Source organism: Carassius gibelio, chromosome B25, assembly GCF_023724105.1.
Source record: "Carassius gibelio isolate Cgi1373 ecotype wild population from Czech Republic chromosome B25, carGib1.2-hapl.c, whole genome shotgun sequence".
Classification (NCBI taxonomy): domain Eukaryota; kingdom Metazoa; phylum Chordata; class Actinopteri; order Cypriniformes; family Cyprinidae; genus Carassius; species Carassius gibelio.
The window spans coordinates 5,324,030-5,351,903 of NC_068420.1; the positions used below are offsets into that span (position 1 = coordinate 5,324,030).

The 27,874-nt window shown below is 35.5% G+C and overlaps 1 protein-coding gene across 5 annotated transcripts; it reads right to left on the minus strand.

The window, feature by feature from the left end:
- Positions 1–32: 32 nt before the first annotated feature.
- myrf (myelin regulatory factor) lies at positions 33–27,850 on the minus strand. Of its 5 annotated transcripts, none has more exons than XM_052597514.1 (27): positions 27,273–27,801; positions 15,899–15,989; positions 15,505–15,786; positions 14,135–14,196; positions 13,707–13,923; positions 13,064–13,164; positions 12,869–12,983; positions 11,959–12,154; positions 11,794–11,870; positions 11,591–11,701; positions 10,718–10,808; positions 10,155–10,355; positions 9,851–9,959; positions 9,428–9,537; positions 9,187–9,347; positions 9,023–9,095; positions 7,464–7,546; positions 7,310–7,378; positions 7,120–7,203; positions 6,455–6,531; positions 6,239–6,352; positions 5,360–5,587; positions 4,668–4,761; positions 4,479–4,541; positions 3,701–3,806; positions 3,521–3,595; positions 33–3,302 (listed from the first exon to the last, which is right to left on the minus strand). In XM_052597514.1, exons 1-27 carry the CDS (start codon positions 27,319–27,321, stop codon positions 3,219–3,221), a joined length of 3,123 nt encoding a protein of 1,040 aa, XP_052453474.1. In that variant the 5' UTR covers positions 27,322–27,801; the 3' UTR covers positions 33–3,218. The 5 variants fall into 5 exon arrangements, with proteins under 5 accessions (XP_052453474.1, XP_052453473.1, XP_052453477.1 ...); XM_052597513.1 differs by having other exon boundaries at positions 10,709–10,808; XM_052597517.1 differs by lacking the exon at positions 7,120–7,203 and having other exon boundaries at positions 27,273–27,850.
- Positions 27,851–27,874: the final 24 nt, after the last annotated feature.

Sequence of the window (27,874 nt, forward strand, 5' to 3'; positions counted from 1 at the left end):
TGATGACTGTCACACAAGGAAGAATTTAAATGTAGTATCCAGAAAAATATTTATTTAATTTATGCATCGTATTTGCGTGCATTTTTATTATCACATCAGTACACATACATGAAAAAATTATGCAGATGAACTAAAAATAACGATTATGTATCAAAATACAACATAGGCTTTCAGAAAGCCCAGACAAAGCAATGGAAATTAGAAAATGTAACATACACAAAAGTGAGTCAACAGTTTTTCATATTTTAATTCTTACTGGGCTTTAAGCCATAAAAATAAACATAAGACAGACAAGTAAGAAAAACTTTTTTTTTTTTTTTTTGTCCTTTGGTGGTGTAAACAGTTTTTATTTTTATACCACAGTTATTGATAAACAGGGGAAGTTTCACCCCACTGAAAACAAGTTATTTAATGTTTTTAATCAATTATGATTAACAGGTAACTAAAAAATCATAAATGTAGTAAAATCATATTATAAAAAACTACTTAATGACAAGTAAAAAGAACAGAAATAAAATATATAGTTGTACATAGTGAAAGATATGAGTTCTAACAATAAAAACCAAACACAAGAGCATTAAAATGACATTTTATATATCACAGAGTATTTAAACCGTTTTAGATGGCACAGAGACATTAGAAAAAGATATTTACAGTGCATAGTTTGGAAGTGCTTCCACAAGAGGCTGGTTTATTCATGACTGAATATGTGATATTCCCAATGATTTGTGAAAAAAAACATATATTAGATTTCAAAAGATCATCCCAAATGTTTTATACTCAGAATCAGTATCATGCATTAGTATGGCATTATGGAAACTCATTTTAGTGCACATTTTCAGTCAACACTTTGTTGGTTCTCTTCATGATTTGACCATGACTATCATAATCACACATCACCCAGCCTTACAAAGACTACATTATGGCTTTCCTTCACTCTTTAAAATAAAGGTGCTTCACGATGTCATAGAAGAACATTTTTGTCTGAATGTTTCCATAAAGAACCTTTAACATCTGAAGAACTGTTTCTGTTTCACAAAAGGTTCTATGAGGCAAAACAAGGTTCTTTAGATTATAAAGTGAGCTGTTTAAAAAAAAAAAAAAAACTTTGAAAAGTTCTTTGTGGAAGCAAAAATGGTTCTTCTATATCATCGCTGTGAAGAACCTTTTCAAGCACATTTATTTTTAAGAGTTTTATTACTTTAAAATATTCAAACAACATCTAGAACATCAAAATGTTATGTGTACAAAGATAAGAAACAGAGACAAATTGACTCTATGGTGTGGAAATTTACATAGTGCTAGATTACACGAAAGACATAATACATCTGCCCATTTTTCTTCTCTGAAAACTAAATAAAAAAGAGGGAGGGGGAATTTTAAAGATAAAGAAATTAGAATGAATCTACTGAGTTTTGGACATTGACAAATTCTCTGATCAAAATAATGTTTAAACTGTACATTAATATTCTGCATATATATACTGCTCAAAAGATTTATTTGAACACAAACAATTGTTGGTTACTGCTAATATAAAGTATAGTATGCATGTAGCAGCATACTCAAATTAGAAAAATGCATTAAAAAATGAAATATACCATGTTAAAAATGGAAAGGGAAAGAAATAAGAGACAAAAGTACCACAGTAAAACTCAATATGAAGTGTTTCCTGACAGGTGTTTAAACTGGCAATTATGATCCAGTGTTTTTGACAGTGTTGAACTTGTGATTGCTGTTGGTTCCAGTTTTAAGAAGAAATCCAGTGACTATCTTGAAAAAATCCAGTAGTTGCTTTTATTTATACATCCTCGTTTCTTCCTTTCTTGAGATGAGCTGATATTTTTACTTGAGTAACTATTCATACTTTCATACTATACTTACTACACTGCTTACTTGATTCCTGTATCTTAACTGTTTCTCTCCAGTGGACGCGACAGCAGAAATGGGAAGTTTAACAAAACATGAGGTAAACAACCTGATTTGCATATCATTAATAATGAACTGTTCAGTTAAAGCTATTTCCAGTGTATAAATAGTAAGGTCGAGAAAAAATTAAATAAAATACAGACAGTCTATTATAAAGACAGCTGTTTAAAACTAGCTAAGCAAGAAGCAGATTTGGAGAAATTTATAGCATTAACCATCAGAATGAGAGTCCAAACAGCTGCTAAAAACATCACAATAATCCACAAGTTATAAGCCAAAAGCTGCATGTTTGTAAGAAACAAATCCATCAGTATATTTTAACTTTAAACCGTTAGCTCTGACCAAAATATGAGTGCATAATTCATAATGATGCTTCTTCCAGTGAAAAAAAACCATCCTCTCACATCAAAATCCATCAAAATATTTGTTTAGAGCTGCTTTGGACTGTTTTTGCTTGTAAATGGTTTTTGATCTGTGCATATTTTGCTCCTGATTCAGACAAGACAACATTTTTACAGAGAAAGCGATATTATGGATTCATATTTTAGCTGGAAGCAATGTTTTAAAGTAAAAAATGCCTTCATGATGGATTTGTTTCTGACAAACACACAGCTTTTCACATCACAAGATGTTAACTGATGGACTGGAGTAGTGTGGATTGTTTTTATCTGCTGTTTCTGACGGCACCCATTCACTGCAGAGGATCCATTGCTGAGCAAGTGATGTAATGCTACATTTCTCCAAATCTGATGAAGAAACAAACTCATTTACATCTTGAATGGCCTGAGAGTACATGTATTTTCAGCAAACTTTCATTTTTGGGTGCAATATTGTTTTAAAATTAATTAAACTGTTGACATGTTAACAAATCCAGTTTAACGACATTTAAACGAAATGCAAATAATGTGCACTGATTTCTGTGGAATAATCTGCACTGATGAATCATGCACAAAAACCTGTTTTAAGAATGTAAATAAGGTCCTTATAGGACCTCATTGGTACCTGTTCATATTGTATCTTGGCAAATCAAAAGGCATTTTAATAAAGTAAATGTATGCGTGTGTATGTGTGCACGAGCGTATATAAGCAGGAATATATAATCAAGGTTAAGACAAAGTGATTTTTTTTGAAAAATGCAAATTTTCCTTTTGCTTTGAACAAATCCGCCCAGAACAAACACAGTTAGGACATCTTTAACAGCTCGGCCAGATAAAACTGTCCTTGAATCTAAGGCGACGATACGAGTGGACACAGGAGAAGTCGCAGCTGAAAAGCATGAATCTTGACACTGCTTAGCATGTGGTTTGAATGAGGAAACTGTACTCAGGGCACCGAGAAGACACTACATCGTCTTCACTGCTACATCCCGTTTGACTCTGAAACACAAAGGTTAAATGGTTAACTTACATATCACACTGAAACAGAGTCTTAACCATGCACAATAAAAATACATGACTGATCTTTTTCAGAAATGGGAAGTCTGATTCATTTTTGTGAACTGATTCTTTTGCACAGGTCATGTGAATCAAGCAGTGTCTGGTTAGGACACACTGAAAGAGCAAGAGATGAACCCTCATGTGTGAAGTTCACTCACTGAATGTGACACTCGGAAATGGTAGGTGACCTCTTGAAAAGGCATAACAGGAAGTGACCACAGGTGGCTGGTCCCCTGTCAGAAAAGAGGTTTGCATGTGACAACCGAAGCATATTTATATGGTGACATTCTCAGTTACTGCAGGTGCAACACCATAAAAACTGGGGCCAATAATCTCACCGCTGTATAAGTGCTCCGCTCATGTGAGAAAGAAGCTTCTGGATGATTTGGACAGAGTCGCCCCCTGGTGGCTCCACACCGCCACACCCACACCTCCTCTGAGGAGCTTAAAGGACAACAAGAGATCTGGATGAGTCAGAAGTGTATCAGGGGTGATTCTAGGGTCAGAGGATATTCGGGATTATCCCAGACATCTGTGGATGTGTCTGAGGACAGCCACTGAAGAAATACTGAAATATGACACACTGCAAAACACTTCAAACAAATAATTCATCCATTCCTTTTTTTTACTCACCCTACCTCATCTTAGATGTAGATGAGTTGGTTTCCTTATCAGAACAAGTTTGGAGAAATTAAATATCACTTGCTCACCAATGGATCCTCTGCAGTGAATGGGTGCCGTGGAAGTTGAAGTGAGGAAGAAATGAAGCATTATTATATTGGCTAGTAACTTCTACATCACAAGACGTTAACTGATGGACTGGAGTGGTGAGGTTTACTTGTGGATTATTGTGATGCTTTTATCAGCTGTTTGGACTCTCATTCTGACGGCACCCATTCACTGTAGATGATCCATTGGTGAGCAAGTGATATAACGCTACATTTCTCCAATTCTTTCCTGATGAAAAGTGACCTGAAGGGTGAGTTCATTTTCAGCTTTTTATGTATTGAGTGATCTATTCCTTTTAAAAACATAAAACCATCACACCAGTGGGGAGTAATTTCTTACAAAGCAAATCTCTCAATATTACTGGAGTAAGAGTGTGTTTATACTCACATCATGTGCAGAGTAATGTAAGACATAGATGAGTTTCTATCTCGGTTTAGAAACACAGTAAAGCTGCAAACAAATAAAAGACATCAGCTCAGAAGCCTGAACTCTTCAATGCTGAATGATAACAGGCCATTATGTGAGATATTACATACAGTATATATATCTGAGGATATTATATCTGAACACACACACCTGCAGGTCTCGGATGAGGAACAATCGAGAGTTCGGATCTCCTGATCCATCTCGAGGATGTGAAGTTTGCTCAGACACGTTGGTAGATTTCCATCTGTGTGTAAAACAATATATGTATATACTAATTATTGCTAATTATACTGTTTTCAAAGGCAGAATTAACAAATGTTGTTAAACGTAAAATTTAATATAATTAAAAATATAAAAAATAAATATTTTCAAAATGTAAACAATGAAACATATTAATTTTTAAGAATAAAATTATTTTGAAAGCTTGATAAAAAAAAATCACCCTTTTCAAACATTGCAAAGTAAAATACATATATTGTCAAAACAACTGTCAAATGCAGAAAATTGTAATTATAAATATAGATTATAAAAATAAACTATAAAAAGCAATGAAATATAATAGAAAATTATTTAATAAAAAAAAATCAAATACATTTTAATTTAACGTCTAGTTTTATTTGTAGTTGGTAAGTTTAGGTATGAGGTTGGATTAAGGGATCTAAAATATGCTCAAGCAGAAAAAGACATTAATATGTGCTTTATAAGTAATAATAAATAGGCAATAAGCTAGTAATATGCATGTTAATAAGCAACAAGATAACAGTGAAAATTAGTCCCTTAACTCATGTGTTATCATGTGTTATATTTACATTTTATATATGTGTGTGTGTGTGTGTATGTACCCTGTGTGTTGATACTGCGCTGTCTCCGGGACGGTGGCTGTTGTCCACCAGGAAAGCGTTTGGTTGCTCCGCTCAGATCCGGAGGCTGAGGTGGCCGCTTGCCTTTACTGAGGAACAGAGGAGCTGACGTGTGACTCAGACGGTTCTTGTTCCGGCTGTCTTTGTCCAGCGGCCGAGACTTTGCCTTCTTGTTAATAGTGGTCTGGGTGGGAAAACTAGTGCTCGAGTCTGAGAGAGAGAGATACAATGAGAGAGAAGTGATACTGTATGTGAAGAGAAGGTTTGAATGAGTGCCTTTTCTATTAAATCCAACAAAAGGAGCAGCATAGAAGAGTTTTGAGACTATATTATTGATTTGGCAATTCACTGATTCATTAATTCGTTCATTCCTCAAAATGATTAATTAATTCAACCATTGAAACACTGGTCTTTTTGACCAGACAAAAAAAACATAGAGTAAGGCATGTAATAAGAAAGTAGATACATTTTAATTTCTTGTATAATGTGTCACTGGTATCACTATTTAAGACCTGTATGTATAATGCATCATAAAGAGATTCATCATGTACATTATAATTTTTTCATAAATAATTGTAACTAAAGTAAAAAAGGATTAGTTTCTGCAGATTTTTTTGTTACATTAGAAGTTGTTTGTTTGTTATTTGTTTAATGGATTGTACTTTCCAAATTAATAGATAACTATTTTAATCTATGATAATTATTCATGAGATCATACGGTGCATTACCAGGCATAATTAATGCATTAAACATAGGCCTTCATCTATAATGCAGTACATAGAAAAGTGTTCACATGTCATTTGTTGTAACTGCTCTGATGGCTGTCAAAATTTGTCATTTGTTTGGTGATTGTTGTCATACCTGGAGTGGATTGGTTGTTTCCTGGCAACAGACTGAAAGTGGCTGATTGGTTGGTTGTGGTAGGTGTTGGAGGGCAGCAGGGCGGGTGATTGGACAATGATGGGGAGGTGGAGTCTGTAAACAGATAATGAACTTCTATGAAAGTAATAATCCACATATGTGTATTGCAAAAAAACACAACAGATGTATTGTGAGCATGAGTGTGTTTTCTGAAACCTGGGGAGAGAGTGGATGCGGTCACTCTGACAGGGGAGAAAGAAGCCTGACGAGCCAAACCTAAAACAGAACGAGACCTGCTGAGACAAAGAGAGAGAGGTCCCATGAGGCCTCTTTAATATTTCATCTGTTCCTCGCAGAATGAGATTAAACTGAGAATAAATGGCTCAAACTTTTAGATTTGCTAAGATACCAGTTCGAAACAAAAGTTTTCTGTATCTATTTCAAAGAATCCTGAAACAATTATCATGGTTTCAACAAAATACTGTTGTTAGCATAGATAATAATAATACATGTGCCTTCAACAGCAAATCAGCATATTAGGATGATTTCTGAAGGAACACATGACACTGAAGACTGGAGTAATGATGATGAAAATTCAGATTTTTTATTGAATATCCAGAATAACTTACATTTTAAAATATATATTCAAGCATTCAACTGTTATTTTGAATTGTAATAATAATTTACAATATTACAGATTTTTCTGTAGTTTGATAAAACAATTGCAGCCTTGGTGAACATAAGAGACTTCTCAAAAACCTCTGAGTAATACAATTTTCCTAAGAGTTTTTTTTTGGGAAACGTAGGACTGAAAAACCTTTGGTCATAAATGGGAAGATGAAGTGAAAGAGAAACAGAGAAAAGAGAAGAGGACAGCATACCGCAGACAGAAGGATGGACAGAATGTGACGGTTGCAGTGAGGAAGGGTGTCCAAGAGACGAAGAGAAGGCAGCGGGACGCAGAGCTACAAACCACATTGAGAAAAATGAGCAGCAGGAGATGAAAGAGTACAGAAATAAAGAGAAAGACCTCTGTGCATGATATAGAGAGGTGTCCGTACACATACATACCCCTCAACATCACTGTTGCTTCCATGGTGTTGAAGATTGAGCACATAGAGGATGGACATGGAGATGACACTACAGAACGAGATGATAATGAGCATGAATCAGACAATCAAAATATTAATTCTAATGTCTGGGGGTGAATGATTCCCTCTCTCACCTGAAGGCCATAATGATGACCAGCGCCAGGATGGTGCCCTGCATGAATCTGTGACTCAGGCAGCCCTGCTCCGGGACGGACCGCTGCAAAAACAACAACAATCATCTCATCCCATCTAATTTTATTTCATCCCAGTCCAAATGATTCTATTCCATTACATTCTATCTCATCATATATCACTGACTCTGTGCAATCCCATTCTTTAAGTTCATATCCTTCTTATGAATCTATCCTATTTCTATTCCATTCCATTCCACATGATTCCATCCCTTTCTATAGACGGTTTCATGGGGCGCACGCGCCTGGCCCTAAGTTAACTTCTGGTCTGTGTTGTGTATATCGGTCTGACTGCGGTGCCTTCTACAAATGCTGTTTGTAAACTGAAGTTGAGGTCAGGTGGTTGTGATGCTGGATGTGTTTCCCAAACATTTATTTAATTTGTGGAGACTCGTCATGATTTTAAAACAAAGTTTTTCCAAAAGGCTTCATTGAATGAACATGAGCAAGTACTGCATGTTTAATAATAATAATTCCTTACATTTATATGTTTAAATATCAAAACGAGGCACAGGTGTTTCTGTATTTCTGAAGGAAGCATGTTATATGCCTGATAAAGCAGCTTTTGTGAGTGTAGCTCTGCTTCGTTTACAGCTGTTACTGGGGAAACCTCTATTTCTCACGCTTTAAAGCATCTCCTGCTGGCAAAGAATGAATTTGCATTTTCATTAAGTCCGCCTGATTTACGCAGCAAACATATTTTGTTTATCAAAAAAAAGATCTACTCTAGAGGTACTTGGATGTTATTGATTCTATTTGGAAGTCTACCGGAAGTTAAGTTAGGGCAACAAAAGCGTGCATGCGTAGTAACGTTCATTTATGTTGTTGCCGTTGAAACCGTCTGTAAGATTCCATTCCACATGAGTCTATCCCATCCAATATGATTCTATCCCATCCAAAATGATTCTATTCCATTCCACATAATTCTATCCCATCCAAAATGATTCTATTCCATTCCACATGATCCTATCCCATCCAAAATTATTCTATTCCATTCCATTCCATATGAGTCTATCCCATCCAATATGATCCTATGCCATCCAAAATTATTCTATTCCATTCCATATGAGTCTATCCCAATCAATTTGATTCTACTTCACTCCATATGATTATATTGCTTATATATAATCCAGTATGATTCTACTCTATTCCATATGACTTACATCCTATCCTATGACTCTATTCTATTCCATATCATTTTTGTCCCATCCTACTGTATATTATTCTACTCCACTGCATGTGATTCTATCCCAAACCAATCTGATTATACTCCATTTCAATTGATTATCTTTTATCCAATATGATTCTATTCCATATAATTCTGTCCCATCACATTCCATATGTTTCTATCAAGTTTCATTTCAATCCCATATCATCCAATGATTCATATCCATTTCAAAAGATTTATCATGATTCTATTGCATCACATTAGTGGAATTTCATTACACAATTTCATTACACTTACCTATAAGTGTATGCAGGAAGCCTGTTTTAAATCTTACCTTACTTCCTGGCCTAGCAGTTTTTTTCTTGAGTGGGCCACTTCCTGTTCTGCTAAAGTAGCTTCCTGATTGACTAGAAAAAAGATCATGTTTCTTCAGACTTTCTAACTTTGAATTTACTCAAACAGATGCATGTGTGAATGCACAGCTTCATAAGCACAAACCTGACAGTGCCTCCGCTGACAGAGCTCTTCATGCTGTCTAGCCGGCGCAGTTTGGCGAGTTTCCGGTTCCAGCGTTCAAGCTCATCAATGCGAGTCTCCAGATTATCAGTGAGTTTGCAGAGTTCCTTCACCGCACCCACGTTCTCCATAAAGATCCGCTCCTGCAGAATCAAACACACAGATGAGAGAGAGGCAGAGAGATTGTGTGGGTATCTGTAAGAATATGTTTGTGTGCTCATACTTTATTGACCATCAGCAGATTAGGGATGGTCTCTCCGTTAGCACACACCACGTCTCCTCCCTCCTTCACAGCTTCCGGCAGAATCTGCTGGACCTCCTGAGCGATCACCCCTGAAATCACACACAGCTTGTTATTCTAAATAGTAATAAATATACATAAATAGTAGTAAATAACACTGATTTAGCATGTATTTGAATAAGATTATTTTACTTTTTTTGCATTGTAATATTATTTTCATGACTGTTAAACATATTTTTTTACCAACACAAATTCTTATTACTGTAGAGACAAAATTATATGATTTCCATAGCTCTACAAATCTGCTCCAGTTTCTTAATGCAAAATATTTGTATCCTTTAATTTTGGTAAGAAATATGACCTCAACTGGATATTTATACAAGGATAGATCTGTGGAGACAGTACCGGTCTCAGAAGTGGCATCAATGCCCACTGTGGCTGCAAACTCAGGCTTATACTGATAATGCACCAGCCTCATTTGGGAAATCCGCCTCAGGTTATCAGTGGTGTCCACCTGTAGAAAGAGAGAGAAAGTATGTTATATACTGTTTTCAAATACAAACAGTTAAATGATTCTATTAACATGGAAATAGTTCAGGAATATAAAACAATGTTTGCATGGTTGGTAAAAGTTCTTAACCGGCAAAAAGGTTAAGTAAAAAACCTTTTGCGGGTGTAAGGAGAGATATGCACACACATAAAAATGTACCTCCTTCACATTCTCCTTGGCTCTAATATCAGATGGATGCACAAGGGAACCCATAACCTTCACATTGCCGTGTACAACCAGAGCCTCATCTGGCCGGTCTGTATTGATGCCGATCCGGCCGTGATGGTACACAGAGTCGGGCATCTGGCCTCTCTGCCACAACACTTCACTGTCACTCTCAAATTGACCCGGGTTAGACGCCTGAGAGACAGAGAATGACAGAAAGAAAGAACTAAGTAATAGTATAATCATTTAAGTAATTGGCTGGGAAGGGAAGGTGTTACTGCAAATTCAGATTCACACATAAAATTTCAAATAAATATTTTGCTAAGTTGCAAAAATTTAGTTTTATGGTTTCTTCAGAATATTTCTCAATAAGAATAAAAATGTCATTACAAGATCGAATCCTTTTAGAAGATGTCAAAAGTAAATTCAAACACATTCAGCAGCATAATCATTAGACTGTAAGAGTAACAGTGATTGGTCACAGGTAGATAATTGACACAGAAACAGGTTGTGATTGGAGGAGGTCGGTCAGACACGACCAGACTGACAGCGGTTACCCTGACGATGATCCTCTCGGAGACCTGAGCTGCCACCGTGAAGCACTGACTGTGACACTGAGCCTGAAGAGCTACTGCCAGCATGAAGTACCTACACAAACATAAGTGTTTTAAAAGGACAATCCTAAGAGTTTTAGGGAAATATTATGTTATTTTGATATTATGTAATATCTGTGGACAGAATTGGCAGTATTTGGAGAAATGTAACATTATATCACATGCTCACCAGTGGATCATCTACAGTGAATGGGTGCCGTCAGAATAAGAGTCCAAACAGCTGATAAAACATCACAATAATCCACACAACTCCAGTCCATCAGTTAACATTTTGTTAAGCAAAAAGCTTCATGTTTGTAAGAAACAAATCCATCATTAAGACTTTTTGCTTCTGGCCGAAATAAGGGTCAATCATCTATAATACCACTTTCTCCAGTGAAAAAGTCCTTATCTTTTTTTTTCCCATTTACATCAAAATACTCCAACATACAGTAATTTTATGGACTGTTTTTGTTTGTAAACGGTGATTGCATATTTATCTCCTGATTAAGATGAGACAACTTTTTCACTGGAAACAGCATTAGTATGGATAGAGGACTCTTTCCTCTTTACACGATGTTAACTGATGGAGATGAGTGGTGTGGATTATTGTGATGTGTTTATCTGCTGTTTGGAGTCTCATTCTGACGGCACCCATTCACTGCAGAGGATCCATTGGTGAGCAACTGATGAAATGCTACATTTCTCTAAATTTGATGAAGAAACAAACTAATCTACGTCTTGGATGGCCTGAGGGTGACACAGATGTTGTCAAAAGAAGATAGAAGTGGTAAATAAACCTGGTCAGGTTTACTTTGTCATGGTTATATATTGTACCTCTGGTCGGGGTTCGGTTTGCCTTTCTTTCTCATGTTATTGGCTGTAGTTTCGCTGAAATGGAGACGACCCACTGTTACTTTAGTCACCTGCTCTGGTGGCAATGTCACTCTGTAAAGCATAAAGTTAACATTTATGTCAACAGATCAATTCAAACTCACACTCTTAACACATAATATTAGCAAATATGATGTGAAACTTACAATACTGGTTTAAAGGGTCTTTTACTCCGGTCAGACTGAGACTGTTCCACATTAATGGACTGATTCATAGCTTCCAACTGGAAGAGACACAGATAAAACATGCTAGAACAGGCAAGGGTTTATAGGGAGTAGTAGTATGACGTGTGTTCTTGTGGTCTGGCCCACCTTGACCCCATTGAGTTTCAGGTAAAAGCATTCAATGGGCTGTAGCCCCTCGCTGGTCTTGACATATTTGGGATCTCCTGGCATCCCGATGTACACGGTGACCTGGAAATGGTTCTTCTTCTGACACACGAATGCATCATCAGCCAAGGAGAAGTTAAAACCCTTATCTGCGTCCACCCTATATGTAGGCATCGGACTGGAGAGGCAGAAAGAAAGAAACAAAATCTATTTCTGGTAATATATTTTATTTTATAATGTTATATTAAATTATGTCATATTTAAAATATACTGTATGTTAATTATTAGAACCAATAAAGATTAATTATCTGGTCTATTTTTATAAATAATTGTTAAATAAATGTATTTGATTAAATTCAATCAATGTTATTCAAAAGTGTAGTGGGGTTTAGTGATGAATATTGATGTCATTAATTTTCTATACTATTAAAAATGGTAATCGTGTATAATCATATATAACTGTAACTACATCTGTTTTTATAATAATTAAAATGTTACTTTTTATAAATAATTTTTATAAAAGATTTATACATTTTAATATAAATAATTATTCCTATATATCATAATTATTTTTCCTAATATAAATTATAATTATTTTATAAAGAATTATTAATGTAATCAATTTAATCAATATCACAATCAGGACTTTTTTGTGGTACATTTCTCATTCCTCTGTTGTAAGCCAGAACTCTGCTCTTGCTCTTACTCCTACACACTGCTCATCTCATAGGAATGCTCTGGCCTCTGCCATCTGTCTCTCTCTCTTCTGTCTCTTTTAGTACAGCCTGATACATCCTTATACCCCATTAAATCCCAAACACACACTCTCGCCCTCGATGCATTTCTCATTGCTGTCATAAATCTAAATGTGTAAGACCAGAGCAGCACCCACAGCTCTTTTCCACCGGAGTCGTATAATGTAGTCCATTTGTTCTGTTGGTGCGGCTGCCACTTTATGCACTGGTAGTTTGGATCCAGGTATGAGTTTTCTGCATCCTGCATCAAACCTGTTAAATCACAAATACATATAGCCATGTAGTGCTGAAAATGCAGTTGTGTTTAGGTACTGTGTGTGTTGTGTGTGTACCTGGCTCTTGTTTGATGATGCCTGTGAGGATCTGAGAGTTGAGAGTGCTGTTGGGAGAGCCGGAATGTTTTCTCTTCTTTGCTGGATGAACGGGAATCCCACTGGAAAAACAGCGAGCATTCATTTGTTGATGTGGAAAATGTTTGATCTTTGACACTGCTGGTCCATCTCTAACTCTACGGCAGAGGTTCTCAACCAGGAGGCCCAGGAAACTTCCAAAGAGGCTGCCTGATAACTTAATTATTTATTATTAATACTTTAAATTTAAATGATAAAAAAACAAACAAATGAAGTCAAGATTGAAATAGTGTTTTTTTCACATTTAATAAAGTTAACAAACCACTAGGTTTTTTTGAGATTGTAATAGTTGCTGAATCTGATTTAATAAAATAAAATAAATGAGAAATTAAAATAATAAAAAATTGAATTGTAAAATAAAATAAAACAGGGGCCAAATAAGGGTCACCAGCAAACTTACAATCGGGGCTGCAAGATTACTTAAAAATATTTAAATGACTTAATTATTATTAATATATTGAAATAATCTAACTCTTATCTAAATTAAAATGCTAAAATAACAAATAAATCAAGATGTAGGTTTAAATAATGCATAAAAATGTTCCTCTGATTCTCTCTCTCTTACTCAGGTCCTTGTGGATGTTGCAGGAGTTGATGTAGCATCTGACTCTGTTGCATGTCTCCGCCACTGCCTGGACCAATTGGATACTGCGAAATCATGGTCTCTGGCTTAAGGTACATGTCCCGGTGCATGCTGGGATAGTGAGGGTGTGTGGGAAGAGGCGGAGGACTGGTCATGTGACACATGTTCTCGGGCGTCATTGTCCTGAGCATGTGCGGATCTAAGGTGGAAAATAAATAAGCAGAAATTAAGTTACATTTAACATTTTATTCAATTTTGATTTCTATCTGATTTCATTTATGCGTCATGAGGTATTCTTCACAACATGTTATGTGTATGTTCTTAATTGGTTATTTTGAATTTTTAACTTGCATTCGTGATTATTTCTGAAATTCGATTCACATTAAACCGTTCAGGTGGACTGAACTTACCGTTGGCTCGCTGGGGTGAATATGGCTCTGAACTGGAGTCAGGAGGGGACTCGGGAAGAGTTCTGCAACAACAATTACATTAAATACATTTTATACACTTTAAACAAACAATGCACATGACAATATGGGTGATTGTCAGGGGTTTGTGATTGCTTTGCAATTGCAAGGTACTCTGTGTGAGTTTTAATGTGTTGCTAGGTGTATTTGATCACTTGATCACTTAGTAAAAGTACAGCTCTCCTCAACAAGAATCATGTTTTAATTAGAAACCCATCAGAAAGCTCACTAACAGCATACCTGCTGCCTCCTTTTGGTCAACATTATAAAACAGCATAAGTGATTGCAAAACTCCTCATAGGTTATCAGGCCTGACTCGTTGTGTCTCAGTGTTATTCCCGGCTCACTCCTCCGTCTGTCTTACTCAGCCTTTATCTGAGCTGCGGAGGTTTATCTGAGGTCATATGGAATGAAGAGGTGGGGCATATCAAAGGGGTGTGGCTTACTATTTGACGTACTATGATTATGAAATTGTGATGAAACTGCGTGTATCAACACAAGCTCATAGTGATTTGAAACTATTTTACATTATCAAAAATTCGTATTATTGTGTTATTGTGAATTGGTGGCTAATTTGTATAAATATGTATCTTTTCATATGATCCACTTACACCCCACTGATGGTTAGGTTTAAGGGTGGATGTGCATACCAGTACTTTTATCATTCCCTTTATATACAAATCTAATTCTAAATTCATAAGAAACTGACACTTCGAAAAAAGGAGTTTTTTCATGATCTGTTTGAAAATATTCCACTCAAATTTAACAAACTGTACTATGATTCTTATTTTGATGAAAACGTGCTATTGTGCCCATGACAATTTATAACTATTTTATGCTATCGTGAATTGGTGTCTAATATATATGAATTAGTTTGTTTTTGCAGCCTTTTTCTCAGTCTTCAGCAAATTTCCAATCCGTCTGCAGGATGAATGAAAATTATATAAATAAATAAATAATTATTAATCTTTTTAACAATCTAACGCTAATCTAAATTGAAATGTTAAAATGACAATAATAATAATAATAATAATAATAAATAGTTGTAGTTTTTATTTGCATTAATTAATTGGAATAACATCATACAAATCTGTTGTAAAATAATATATATAAAATTATTCTATGAATTTGTACGTTTTCATACAATCTGCTTATGATCCATTGACAGTTAGGTTTAGGGGTGGTGCCTTTTTTTCTGTTAACATTGTATCTTTCCATAAAAATAACATTGTATGAATTCAGAAAAAAAATAGAAAAAAATCCATCTGTTGACATATTTCACCATATTTGGTCCTTTATGCGTTTTCTCTTACCCTGGTGCGTACTGTCCGCACTGGTCTGGTTTGATGTGTGGCTGTTGGTGTTGGGGTGTTTGGCTCTGCTGTTGCCCCAGGCAGGAGTAGTTGTGTCTGAGGTGGCCTAGCAGTGGTGGAGGCGGGTAGGGGTTCTGGCAGGGCTGGGACAGAGACGGGACGGTGCCCTGGCGCAGGGGGATGGGGGGGCTCACGCCACACCCTACCCCTCCTGAGGTTGATGCCCCGGCCTGAGGCGAGGGATAATGGGGTCCCGGGGTGCTATGGACCTCTGTGAAACAACTAGAGGAGAAAAAACAAATCACCATCTGATAGCTGACTTGATTTATTATCATCAACATCACCAGAAGAAATTTGGATTAGTGAGTGGTACAAGCTGTTTCCAGATTCTCACATGTCAGTGCTGTCGTCCTCTTTGCTGATGTATTCCTCCAGGATACTTGTGTCAAAGTTTGTTGGCTCCAAAGAGCTGTTAATATCATGACCTGCAATGGAAGTAGAGGGAGAGAGACACAGAAAGGTAGAAGAAGAGAGTGAGAAAGGAGGATGAGTATCGTGTTCCTACGCACCGTTTCTACAGTGATAAAATAACAGTTTCACAACACTTGCAACACTTCTGATCATTTGTTTGCTTGTTTAACAGCAAGACTGATGACAAACGGGTACTAGGCATCACAGATGAGGTCCATGGAAACATACATGTCTTAGAGGTTATAGACACTCCAAAACTCCAAAAAAGAAGGTCACTTGCGAAGAATGTTTTCTTTTATTGTGCATGATTCTCTATCCTCCCATCCATACCTCTCTATGCATCTGGCCCCTTCTTCACCTCTTTACCAAATCTTTCCAAATCTCCACCACATGACCAATGACTGTAATCACTCCACTGCAACCAGGCCGACTGACCCTGCACACTCAAGCCAAATATAGCACCTTTTATTGCGTAATCTCTTGCATAGTCTTTCTCTTTATGCATTGTATAATAAATGTAAAAAAGGGTATGTGCATGCTTTTTGGGTAAAAAATGTAAATACAACAAATATATAAAATATATGATACATGTAATTTTCAGAACATGATTTGTTGTCTATCACGTTGTGCAGTAGATTCAACATTAAATACAAGCACTTGTCAAAAATTATATCTTGTAAAATCTATAGCTATTATTGCACATTATGAACCCATATAAAAGTTAACATAACATTTTTTTTTTATATTTTTATTAATAATTTAGTATTTGTTTTTGTTTTTATTTAATGTATTTTAAAATTATTTTTGTAAAAAAAAGAAGAAATAAAATATTAATAAAAAAACAAATGAAAATCCTTTTTCCTTAGGTGTAAATGTAAATAACATGCTGTATATTCTGTAAAATATGCAATATCTGGGTGTGTGTTTACAGTGTGTGTGTTCACTGCTGTGTGTGTGTGCACTTTGGATGGGTTAAATACAGACAACGAATTCTGAGTATGGGATGATTGATGAATGAAAAGAAGATTAAAAAACTGTATACCAAAAAATCATACCCCACAGAATATATATATATTGCTAACATATTACAATATATATATATATATATATATATATATATATATATATATATATATTACTAACACACACACACACTTTTCCTTTCATAACCACATTACAACCAAAAATCCTGATACTGAAATTACAAAGTAGTCTTATTTCTCTTTTGCAAATTGCTTTGCAAAATGCATAAATAAATACACAAAAAAGATACAGATATGCAAATTACACAAAGCAAGCAAGGCAAGAAAGCAAGGGATGAAGAGAATGAGGGGATTCAGCCCAAGGTCAGGTGAAGGTGTGGTCAATAATGTAGAGACCCCCACTAAACCCCTCTCTCTCTCTTTGATAGATTAGGCCACTAACGAAGACGGAATGTGAAGAATTCCAGTGTTAGTGTTGGGAAAACTCTCTGGTCCATCAGCCTCCCTCAGCTGGAGAGGGTTCACATCTCACCCCAGTGGATATCCCGACCTAGACGGCACCATTTACAGAAAGCCAACACAATCCTGACTCACAAAATATCCCAAAACAACTTGTCATTGTGACCAATGAACAGGTTTGATCCACCTGTGAAATGTCATGGTTCAATTCTGTGTATGTGAGTTTACGCAGACTGATTTATTTATAAGTCTGTCCGTGTATGTTTACACCAGGTATAATCCAAGAATCAAAGCAAACACTTCCCTTAAGCCATTTGAGTGATAGCAACTGTGCTTAACCTTCTAAGTATAAAAATCCAAATATGTATTTTTTCTATTAAAAATGAGTGATGAAACTTCTGCTCTGCATGGAAAAACCAGCGCTGAAGTAATGTTTGGAGGTGCAGCGGTTGGGGTCTCTGCTCGGATAGTTTTATGAGTGTGCCAACAGGGCAGAGAGAAACCGAGAGGGATGATTTTACTAAATAAGATCCAGATGTTTCCATCCTCCTGCATTAAATCTGCCAGGCCACTGCTGATAACGGCTGCAAGATTGACTGACGGGAGCAAGAGTGGGGGAGCAGAGGAGGAGAGAGGGTGAGAGAGCCTTGTTGTTGGACAAAAAAATAGAGGTGGTGATTTTAACAAACTAATGAGAAATCATTCTTTGTACCGTTTGTAAAATGTTTTTTTTTCCAATAATGATCATGTTCAGAGTACTTGTGAATGTGTGCTCATGCTCTGTGAAGAGCCTTAAAGATGTATTGTCACCTGTTATACAGAGAAATAATTCACACTGAGTTAATTCTGCAAGCTCACAACCCTTTTTCCTTATTCACTACTGCTGAGTTTGTGTTGAAACGAGCTGATATTTGTTCAGTGTTGAGAGATTAATTTCATGTGCTTGTTTCAATCTTTAAAGCAATACTAAATAAACTCAAAATGGCACAGTTCAACTCATCTCAACTCTTTTTAAACAATTCAAAGCTTATTTAAACACAACTAAACAGTCTGGCTTAACACAGCTAAACAAAACTCAGTTAATGAAGTTGATAGTTTAATGTAATTTGAATATTCAAACATTTATGAAGCTGATATTTCAGCTCTACAATATTAATATTTATTTTGTTCTGAAATATGTACTATTTACACCACTTACACTATTACACTTTTTACAAAATATGAAGTCAGTGCTTAAAAAAAAAAAAACTTGTATTCAGCAACAATGCATTAGATCAGTCAAATGTGACATTTCTTTTTCAATAAATACTTTTCTTTTGAACTTTTCTAGTCATCAAAGGATCCTGATAAAAACATGATCTGATTTCAATAGGATAATAATAATGTTTCTTCAGAAAATCATATTATTAGAATGATTTCTGAAGATCATGTGACACTGAAGGCTGAAGGAGTAATGATGCTGAAAATTCAGCTTTGATCATGAGAAATTATTTGTTGAAAAATATACAAATTCAACAGTTATTGAACAGTTATTTTAAATTGTAATATTATTTCACAATATATTGTTGACTGTATTTTTATTAAACAAATGCAGCCTTGGTGAGAAGAAGAGACTTCTTTCAAACACACTGTAACTGAACTTAAAAAGCTTTCGATTTGTTTCCTGTTTGTCATTTCAAGAAGGTTTCGTATGAAGAACTGATGATTCTGAACTAAAGCATTTGGCATCACCGAGGGGCCAAAATAAAGCCACTCCCTGGAGAGCTCATTAATCACAGACAACAATATAGCACACATCCCTTCCTCTGTCTCCATGTATATCTTTCTCCCTCTATCTCTCTTCTCTCCCTCGGCACTTTACACATACATACACGCTCTGTTTCTCTACATCTCTGCCTGTGAAACTGATCATTGCATGTGACTTCTTAAAAATGTTAATTAGGGATGTAACGAGTCACTCAATTTACGATTCCATTAATGATTTTAATCTAAATTAGATTGTATAATTTTGCAAAAACAGAATGGTCTGACTTCAGTTTTGTGAAACTATACATAAAAAATATTTGCATGAAACAGAAACAGCAGACGAGCTGAACGAGACACAGATTCACTCTCTGCCAGCAGGTGGCTTTAAAACATTTCATTGGTTTCCGCTGTAAACAAAGCAGTGCTGCACTTATGAACTTTAATATGCATTATACAGAGGCAAGATGAAAAGAAAGACAGCAAGTTCCCACAAAACATACATTCATATAAACTCCTACCCCTAACTAAAATGTGATTTTGTTTAGCATCTCCACTGATATGAATCATCACATATTTAAATCAATTTATTTTAACCGGCTCACATTAATCGGTATATCCATAATGTTAATCATTAAGCTCTAATTCGCACCAGAGTTAAGTATAATAGAGCAAAGTCCATTACATTATCAAATGGTAAACACTACCCAGAATGCCCTACGATACAGCAATCATCTGAGTATTCAAACAGTTACAGAGGAAAACATTTGCACAATTATTGACCTGATACGAGAACTGTGAAATCAGACAAAACTTTTATAGATATTTTCATCCGGCTCAAGAGAACCGAAAAATTAAAATAAGTTTCTATTTTGTGTTTCAGCCAGTGTTATTTAAATACCATTAACATATTTTTTACAGTTTTCAAATATATTTTGAATTAGTTTATATTCTTATACACAGTATTGCCTGTTTGCATTCCAAAGTTTTTGTAATTTAGTTTTGTGTTTTTTGTCATTTTATTGTTATTATTATTTTTAAATATATTTATTCGTATTTTAGTTGTAGTTTATTTATTTTAATACTTATTTATTTTATTTTAATATTTTATTTAGGTTAAAACTTTTTATAGATTTATTTTGAGTAAACTATAATAACCCTGGTTCCAACTAGAAATATGTATATATATTTTTTTATCAAAAATATTGTATGTATTGTATTGTTTGTCACTTAATATTGTTTTTTTGTAACAACATCCTGCCCAGGGACTGCAGATGCAAATTAGTTTTACAGCTAACTCTGGCACAACACTGTTGTTGTGCGTTGTCCCTATACAAATAAACAAACAAATAAATAAATAAAATAAAAAACTCTTTAAACGTGACATCAGTTTGTAGGCCAAAAGCCAACATGATGATAAGGTGGTTGCTATCAAGTTTCTAAGGTGTTCTGAGGGTTTTTGCTGTGATGTGGCTAGGGTGGCATCTTACTACCTTAAAAGTTCCCACCCCCAAGTCTCTATGATATTAAAAGGTTTGTGAAATATCTTCCATTGTATTCAAGAGTCAAAAAATGTTAAGAATCATTTTATTTAGAATTTTGATTAATTGTAATTTTAAGAATCATTCATGCCTTTAGTACAAATACTGCTGGATAGGCTACATATTAAAGCTTAATAATTAAACTTAAAATTGTTTTTGACCATATAAATACACAACACACATATGAAAATGTCTTCACACAGAAATACCCACATTTGTACATTACCACGAATGCACACACATACATTAATGAGGTCTTGGAATGTGAAAGGTAAACAGTAACAATCAGTAAAAAAGCACTAAAAATTATTCTCTAGAATCAAGAGAGACAGTACCTGCTCGAAGCCACAGCATTTTGTTTTAGGATGGACACAACTTAAAAAACTGAAGATGTGTGCATATGACCCGGTACGTCTCTCATATCCCTCCAAACAACATACACCTTTCCATCTCGGACCTCAGTTGGCAGGTCCATGGTTAAGTGAGTGTGTGTGTGTGTTGTAATGCAGGATTAGGTCTCAGTCATGAGACAGAGCTGTACCAGGCCACCACACACAGTTCTAGTCAGCCACCAGCACTGAACGCCCCGGCCGACCTGAGCAGCTTACCTACCCTCCACGAGCACAAGAGAGGGAACAACAGAGTGCTAAAGAGCACTTCATGCCTGGTAGCAGAAAAAGGAAACATGTAAAAGTCAGGTAACAATGAGGGATTCAAGGAATGACACATTTTCAGAGGGGTGTAATATAGTAACAGTCCCACACGCTTCACCACTGCCAAGATCTCGGCCCAATTTTAACCCCAGCACCCCAGATTAATCTCCACTAACATGTCGAGTCACTAGACTAAAAAGTTAAACTGGGAAAAAAAAACTTTACTTAGTTGAAGCTGCAATTATTGATAAATTGCAATTAGCTAGTGAAACTAAACTGAAATTAATATAAAAAAAATAAAAAAATAAAAAATATATATATATATATATATATATATATATATATATATATATATATATATATATATATATATATATATATATTTCTGTTTAGCTTTATATACATTTTTTTTTTATATATTTTTTAATCAAAAATATTTATGAATGCTTGGTAACACTTTAGTATAGGGTCCAGTTCTCACTAATAACTAGTTGCTTACAAGCATGCCTTTTATTAACATATTGGCTGTTTATTAGTGCTTATAAAGTATGTATAATGCATGGCATCTATAATCGTACCAAATACCCTAAACTTAACAACTACCTTATAAACTATTAATAAGCAGTATATAAGGAGTTAACTGAGGCAAAAATCATAGTTAATGGTTAGTTAATAGTGAGAATTGGACCTTAAAATAAAGTGTGACCGAATGCTTTTTTTAAAAGTACAAAAATTAAAAAAAATATACAAATTCAAAATATACATTAATTATATTATGTATATAATACTTAAAATAACAGAGCACAAAAATCACTTTACAATAAACGGAAGCATGTGGGAAATGGATCAAAGTCAGCTGAAATGTGGAAAGTGTGTAATTTTTGGTTTGTTGTAATGGAGCTGGCATGTGAATGTTCCAGGCCTGGCTGCTCAAACACAATGCATTCCAGTGACAGCAATACACTGTTACATGAGAGAGACCACGCGCAACGGCAAAACTATTCCCTCCATCAAACACCAGCCTCAGGAACCATCTGTACCTGCACACAAGAGTGATCCATGAATTACTGACATCAGGCTAAATGTGACCTAACCTGCTCAAATCCTCTCACAAAAAGTGCAGTGGCATGTTTAAACTCTTCGCAAGTCCCCTGCGAAACATGACTTCTTATGATAGGGAGGCCCTATGATAAGCCCATTTACTGTAAATATAAAAACTGGGTTACACTTTATTCTAAGGTGTCCTTGTTTCAGTGTAATCATATATCTAAGTACTGAGTAATACTAATTAACCAAAACATCAACTCCTATGCTAATATTTTGATGAATCAGCTCCTTACAACACAGTTGCTTTGTGCTTAATGTGTGCAAAAACCCACACATGTGCATGTTGCATGTGTGTGTTTGTATGACCTTTGCCCTGCCCTTATCTCACCCCACCCACAGCATGTATGAGTGTGTGTGTTGTGTGCGTCCATCTGTGTGCGCGTCTGTCTGTTATCTCTCTTCCTCGCCCTGTCTGCACACTGTCACACTAATGGAGTCGGAATGAGGCAGCGATAGCGAAAAAGAGACTCGAGAGAGAAAGAAACATTACTCGCACCTCATTCTGATTTTTTAATAGTGTTGTAGGTATGCCAAGAATGATGCTGTGCATTAGAGACCCTCTGTAAGCAGCTTACGGCTACTTTCAGTCAGGCTAAAAACGCTTTCTGAGCACTCTTATGTCACAGGGGGTTTCTGTGGTAGTTATCTTTAGGTAAATATCTGAAAACTATCCAATCCACGCCTCTCTTAACCTGAAGGAACAGGAGTCAGTAAACGTTTCCCAGAATTCCTTTAAACACCCTCAATCGCCGACCCTTCCTTGTGAATAAAGAAAACACAGAAACCGTTTATCAGGGATGTTTGTTTACTCTGTACTCTGTTTATGCTCAAATGAATTCACCAGATTGAGACTAGTGATGAGTCACAAATTATTGCTATTCATTGATTATACTGTAGCTTTTGGTCAATATTCTGAAGTGTTTTTTATTTTTATATTTTACTTTCCATTTTAGATGGAGTTTTAGTTTTAGTTTGCAGTGTTTTGCCATTTTTTTTGTCTATTTAGTTCTTATTATTCATATTTTTACTTCAGGTTATGTTAAAAGAAAATTAGGAAAAGTTTATTTTTATTGAAAAAAAGCCTAAATTGTTACTTCACGACATCAACATTTAAATGATGTACCTAAAATCTGCATATCTGGTGTTTCTCCTAAGAAAAAGTCCCCAGTAATGTCTCCTCTGGGGCACACAGAGATCTAAACACAGATCTAAACTGTTTTCAGATTTGCCAAAACACCAAAGTCTCAGTCAAAACTCAGAAATCTCAATAAACTCATACATCTCTCATCAAATCCTTATATTGTTTATTTCTTCCTAGGACAGAGGAAACACCCCAGACAACGTTGATATTTGAATGAAAGAAGCTTTGATAGAGTGACCTCTGAGCAATAAAATTTTCCTTTAGGACAGCTGAGGGTCAAATGAGTCCTACAGACAAACTGTTCAATCTGCCTCTTCTTTTGTGCTTTGTGTTGCTGTACTCCACAATGGGTGTTCATTTAAGATACCCTCAGCACAACACACAAACTAACACAAACAAACAGAGCACAAACACAGAGCATTCATTGGGAATCGCGGATGTGGAGCACAATTATAAAACACAACAAGCCATTAATTAAATCACAAAAATACATACAGAGGGTCAAAAAGTAGAAAATGACAACAGAATCTGAATGAATCACAATCAGTATTTACTAAGTGTTTTCAAAACCACAAACAAGTCATACACAGAGACCTGAATTTTCTCTGAGATTTCTAGCACGTCAGATCATCTCTAGTACAGAGGCAGCAGGGTTTCGGTCGGGACCAGAGGTGTGCTGTCTGCTTCACTCCCCGACTGAAGAATGTAAACATGTGAAATTCTCGTTAAAGAGCATTGCTTGATGGCCATGAACTCCAGATTCCAATGAAGTCAACAGTGTTAACAGTGAAACGCTGTCATATATACAAACCGTTACACCTGCTCTGAGAAAACACACTCACGCCTTATGAAGTGCCACAAATTATGGTTGGAAAACCCCACCAAAATAAACAGTTCATCTTAGATCCTGACATTAAGCAACTACGGCTTATATCTGCCATGAATGACAGAGAAATGAGTTTGACCACTCTGAGAGGACAGTAAAGTTAAAACAGAGGGGTGAGCCAAATCTTTCTGAAGAAAAGAAAGATGACGATAAGAAAGAGTGGAGAAAAAGTGATTATTTTCAGTGACCAAGTGATTCTTATAATGTCATTACTGCAATGTATATTTTTGTGCTCATTCTTCTCAACAGTGATTTTAATGTAATTTCTTAAGTTGTCAAATTGTCATTACTGCAATGTAACCACGTATTTTTTGTAATTCTCATAGTTCCTAATAGTGATACATCTAGATATTTTTGTAATTCTCATTATTCTCAATAGTACGGAGCCTGGGAAGTCACCTGTAGGAGGAAAAAGAATCTGTGCCGATGTTTTTTTAAATCTGTCCCCTCAGTTTATGAACCATACTCACAAATTAAACTTTTCCCTCGGTTTAACAAATCGTGCCCACGGATTAATAAAACGAACCCACAAATTTCCAATCCTTTCACTCAAATTTTGTAAAACGTACCTTTGGTTTTTGAATCCGTACCCTCAAACTCATAATCTGTGTTTACGCACGGTTTCGCAATCCATTCCCTCAGCTTTGTACACTTACGGATTTGTTTTTACAAACCCGAGCAAATGGATTGCAAAAGCATGCTTGCAGATAATTGAAGGTACAGTTTACAAAATCTGAGCGCACAGATTGGAAATTCATGGGTATGGTTAATTAATCCGTGGGCACGGTTTGTTAAACCGAGGGAACAGTTTAAGAATTTGTGAGTATGGTTTATAAACGGAGGGGACGGATTGCAAAACCGTTGGCACGGATTGTTGTTTTCCTCCTACAGGTTACTTCTCTGGCTCCGGACTATAGTGATTCTTATTCCTGTAATTTAAAAAAAGATCAGATTGTCCGCAATGCATCACTATTTTTGGTAATTGTCATTATTCACATTGTACTGTAATAAAAAAAATATACAAAAACAAACGGCAATTTAAAAATACTGTCTCTTTTAAAAGGTAAACATTACCATGATGTAGGCTATTTTAAAATTAAAATATAGTGCATTTTAACATTATATTAAATAAATAGATTTTTCCTTTGCATTATAATAATGAAAACTGTTGTTAACATGTATTAAATTGTCATTAAACAGCACAAAAAATCTTCAACATTTCTTTCTTTGATTTTCACCAACACAGACAAATCAGCGGATATCACATCTGATTCATTGTTTTCAATATATTCATATTTTTTCTTGCCCAACACTCCCAGCAATCTAGCCTATTCATTAATCCATCTCTCTCTTTAATTCTCCTGTTTTCAATGTCTGTCTTAACCATTACAAACACACCATTTATCACATTCCTCTGTCCTTCCCAGTGTTTCTCCTCAAACCCCTCCTCCTCTCTCCTCTGGATTCCATCCTTCGCTCCCTGCCTCCGTACATCATCTCTTTCTCTGCGATTCTCTCCACCTTTCTGCCCTTCCCCAACATTCCTTCACTGCCTTCTGCCCGTCTGACCCCATTGGTGGCTTTTTGTGTCTCTCCCCCCAAACAAATCCAGCATGACACGTTTAATCCTGCTCACACAGGAATAATGTTGAAAAACACAAGTCCTTAAAAAGCTTCACCAGTGGACACGTGGTGGTAAAATACCTACCAACACATTGGAAAACAACTGACGTTAGCAAGAACCTTATCTGGAAAATGTATTGAAACTGAGCTTTAGCTGTAGGAAAATTGGGAAATAAGTGCAGTACATTCAAAAACAACCATTATCACTAACTAGAGGGTTTTCTCTGTATTGTTTCAGGTAAATAGAAAACAATGCTATGATGTTTTGATGTAATATATAATATAAGTAAGCATACACAGTATAATAAAATTTTTATTTCATCACAAGTAAAAAGCAACAAAAAGTACCAGCATGTTTTTGGACGTATACCAAAACAATACTAAGTTCTATCAACGTATGTTAATACCACGTTTTTGGACATAAATCATGTTTTTATATATATATATATATATATATCTATATATATATAGATATATCTATATATATATATATATATATATATATATATATATATATATATATATATATATATATATATAGTTATATATAGATATATATAGATATTTCTACTTGATGTGACAATCGCTTACTTCTACAGATGTAACCTAGTCAGGTTGATTTAAATATATGTGACCCTGGAACACAAAAACAGTCATAAGTAGCACAGGTATATTTGTAGCAATAGCCAACAATACATTTGGTCAAAATTATCGATTTTTCTTTTACACCAAAAATCAGTAGGATATTAAGTAAAGACCGTGTTCAATGAAGATATTTTGTAACTTTCCTACTGTAAATATATCAAAACTTAATTGTTGATCAGTATTATGCATTGCTAAGAACTTCATTTGGACAACTTTAAAGTCGATTTTCTTTGTTGTTGTTTTTTTTTTTTTTTTTTGTCTGTTTTGCTCCCAGATGCAAATTTGACAGATTGCAGATGTCCAAATATTGTCCTATCCTAACAAACCATATGGGAAGCTTGTTTATTCAGCATTCAGATGGTCTCAAAATCCAGGGTCGTATATTAAAATCAGCCTCTTAAACTAAGTATAGCAACTATTACTAGTTCCATGGTATTACCATACATCACTGAATCGAAATCTTTTTAAACTATAGTTGAACTGTCACATCGACAGGTGATCGATAAACTGTCTTACCTTCGAAGAATCTTTGTAAGGCCTCCGTTTCATCAATCACGGTTTCCATTCTAGCGGCTCCCGCGTATAAACTCCATGAACATGAACGGACGGAGCGGCGGGAGTCGCGTGCGCTTCAGACTCTCATCATCCCAACTTGACGAACAATGATCTTTATATAGTCTACTAACAAGCCACTGAGTTCCCCGGAATAGTATCAATATCTCATCTGGATTATTATTTAGTATAATTTAAAACCGCTCACTTGTTTCAGTTTCTCGCGGAAAATACAAATTCGTTTTCTGAGGAGATGTTACCTTTGGATGTCAGGTGGAGGCATATTCCAGTTTCCCCCGAAGATTTCGTTTATCTATTACCGCGATACATAATTACAGACGTGTTTCATGAGAAATAATCATTTGAAGTTAGAGAACATAATTTATTATATTATAAAAATTATCCTGTGAGCAGGTTCTGCGCTCGAGACTCTTTCTGTGAAACGCGCTCAACGTCCTCTCTGCGCGCTCTCGCTCCACTCGCGCAGTGCGCGCGCGCTCGACGAGTGAGCGCGAGAGGAAAGACAAATGTAGGCTACCCCCAAAAATTAGATTTAACAAGGATTT

Excerpts from the sequence above, each read along its gene's own strand:
- myrf (XM_052597513.1), bottom strand. The coding sequence starts at position 27,321 with ATGGAAACCGTGATTGATGAAACGGAGGCCTTACAAAGATTCTTCGAA. Across the intron at positions 15,990-27,272 it reads CTTACAAAGATTCTTCGAAG|GTCATGATATTAACAGCTCT; the intron begins GTAAGACAGTTT and ends CTTCCATTGCAG. Across the intron at positions 7,379-7,463 it reads GTCATCATTATGGCCTTCAG|TGTCATCTCCATGTCCATCC; the intron begins GTGAGAGAGGGA and ends CTCGTTCTGTAG.